General features: G+C 56.9%; 1 protein-coding gene across 1 annotated transcript in view; it reads left to right on the top strand.

Annotated features, from left to right (window-relative positions):
* Window positions 1-198: 198 nt before the first annotated feature.
* The window catches only part of LOC104521023 (glutathione reductase, mitochondrial), a gene marked incomplete at both ends in the record, with an annotated part of 1,426 nt that continues 603 nt past the window's right edge, over window positions 199-1,021 (top strand). The window contains 3 exons of the mRNA XM_029083731.1: window positions 199-225; window positions 462-550; window positions 893-968. Of these exons, the coding sequence (XP_028939564.1) occupies window positions 199-225; window positions 462-550; window positions 893-968 (192 nt within the window). The remainder of the gene's footprint in view (window positions 226-461; window positions 551-892; window positions 969-1,021) is intronic.

The raw sequence follows: 1,021 nt of genomic DNA, 5'->3' as shown, positions 1-1,021 counted from the left end.
GCTTTCCTTTGCCAGAAACTCATCATCCTGCCTTTCTTTTCTGGGTGGAGAGCTGGGTTTGGGTACCGGGCTGGACGTGGGGCGCTCTCCAGAGCGTCCTCTTGGAAAAACTAAACCTTGAGAAAAAAACCCTAAAAAAACCCTAAACCTTGGAAAAACTAAACCTCGACACTGAGACTTGTTCTTGTTTCTTCCTAGGTCAATGTTGGCTGTGTGCCAAAAAAGGTAAGGAGGCTTTTGCCGCTGGCTCCCACGGCGCCTGGGCCGTGGGTTGGGTGTGGTGTGGGTGCCTTCCCCGTCACGGGGAGGAAGGAGCGGGAGGAAGCAGGGGCTCGGAGCGTATGGAGCCACGGGGGAGTGCTTGGAGAGAGCCATGTGCCGTGGGCTGCTCCGGTGAGGCACTCGGATGTGTGCCAGGCGTTTTCCCAAAACCAAACCCATCTTCCTGAGCTGACTTGCAGGTGATGTGGAACACAGCGGTCCACGCGGAGTTCATCCACGATCACGCCGACTACGGCTTCGAAACACCCGACGTCAGGTTCAGCTGGAGGCAAGTATGGAAGGAGCGGGTGGGAGCGCAGGTCTCCCCAGTGTGTCCCACGGGGAGCAGCCCCAAAGGGTTCCCTCCTGCTTTGAGGCTTCCCAAGGAGGGATGCTGAGCTGGTTACACGTCCGGGATTCCCACTGTGTTTTGGAAAAGAGGGGGGGCCAACCTGCCGCAGGGTGAGACTCCAGAAGAGACGGAGGCAGGCACAAAACCCTCGCCCGCTGGGTCACTTGGGGCCATTTTATGTGTGGTGTGGATGCCACGTACCAAAGGGATCACATTGTTTCCGCTGAGCTCTGTGGGTTCATTCGCCTGCGGTGCCAGTAAGCCCCTGCTCTGTTCCAGAACAATTAAAGAGAAGCGTGATGCGTACGTGAGGCGCCTGAACGAGATCTATGAGAACAACATAAAGAAGGTGAGGACCTGCCCCCACGTGGGCTCTGCTGGAGTTTTGGCCGCTTTTCCAGGCTTTAT

This window comes from Antrostomus carolinensis, unplaced genomic scaffold (assembly GCF_000700745.2).
Source record: "Antrostomus carolinensis isolate BGI_N321 unplaced genomic scaffold, ASM70074v2 scaffold48852, whole genome shotgun sequence".
NCBI classification, from domain to species: Eukaryota; Metazoa; Chordata; class Aves; order Caprimulgiformes; family Caprimulgidae; genus Antrostomus; species Antrostomus carolinensis.
The sequence above is the reverse complement of the archived record's forward strand: the minus strand, read 5'-3'. Positions and strand labels throughout refer to the sequence as shown.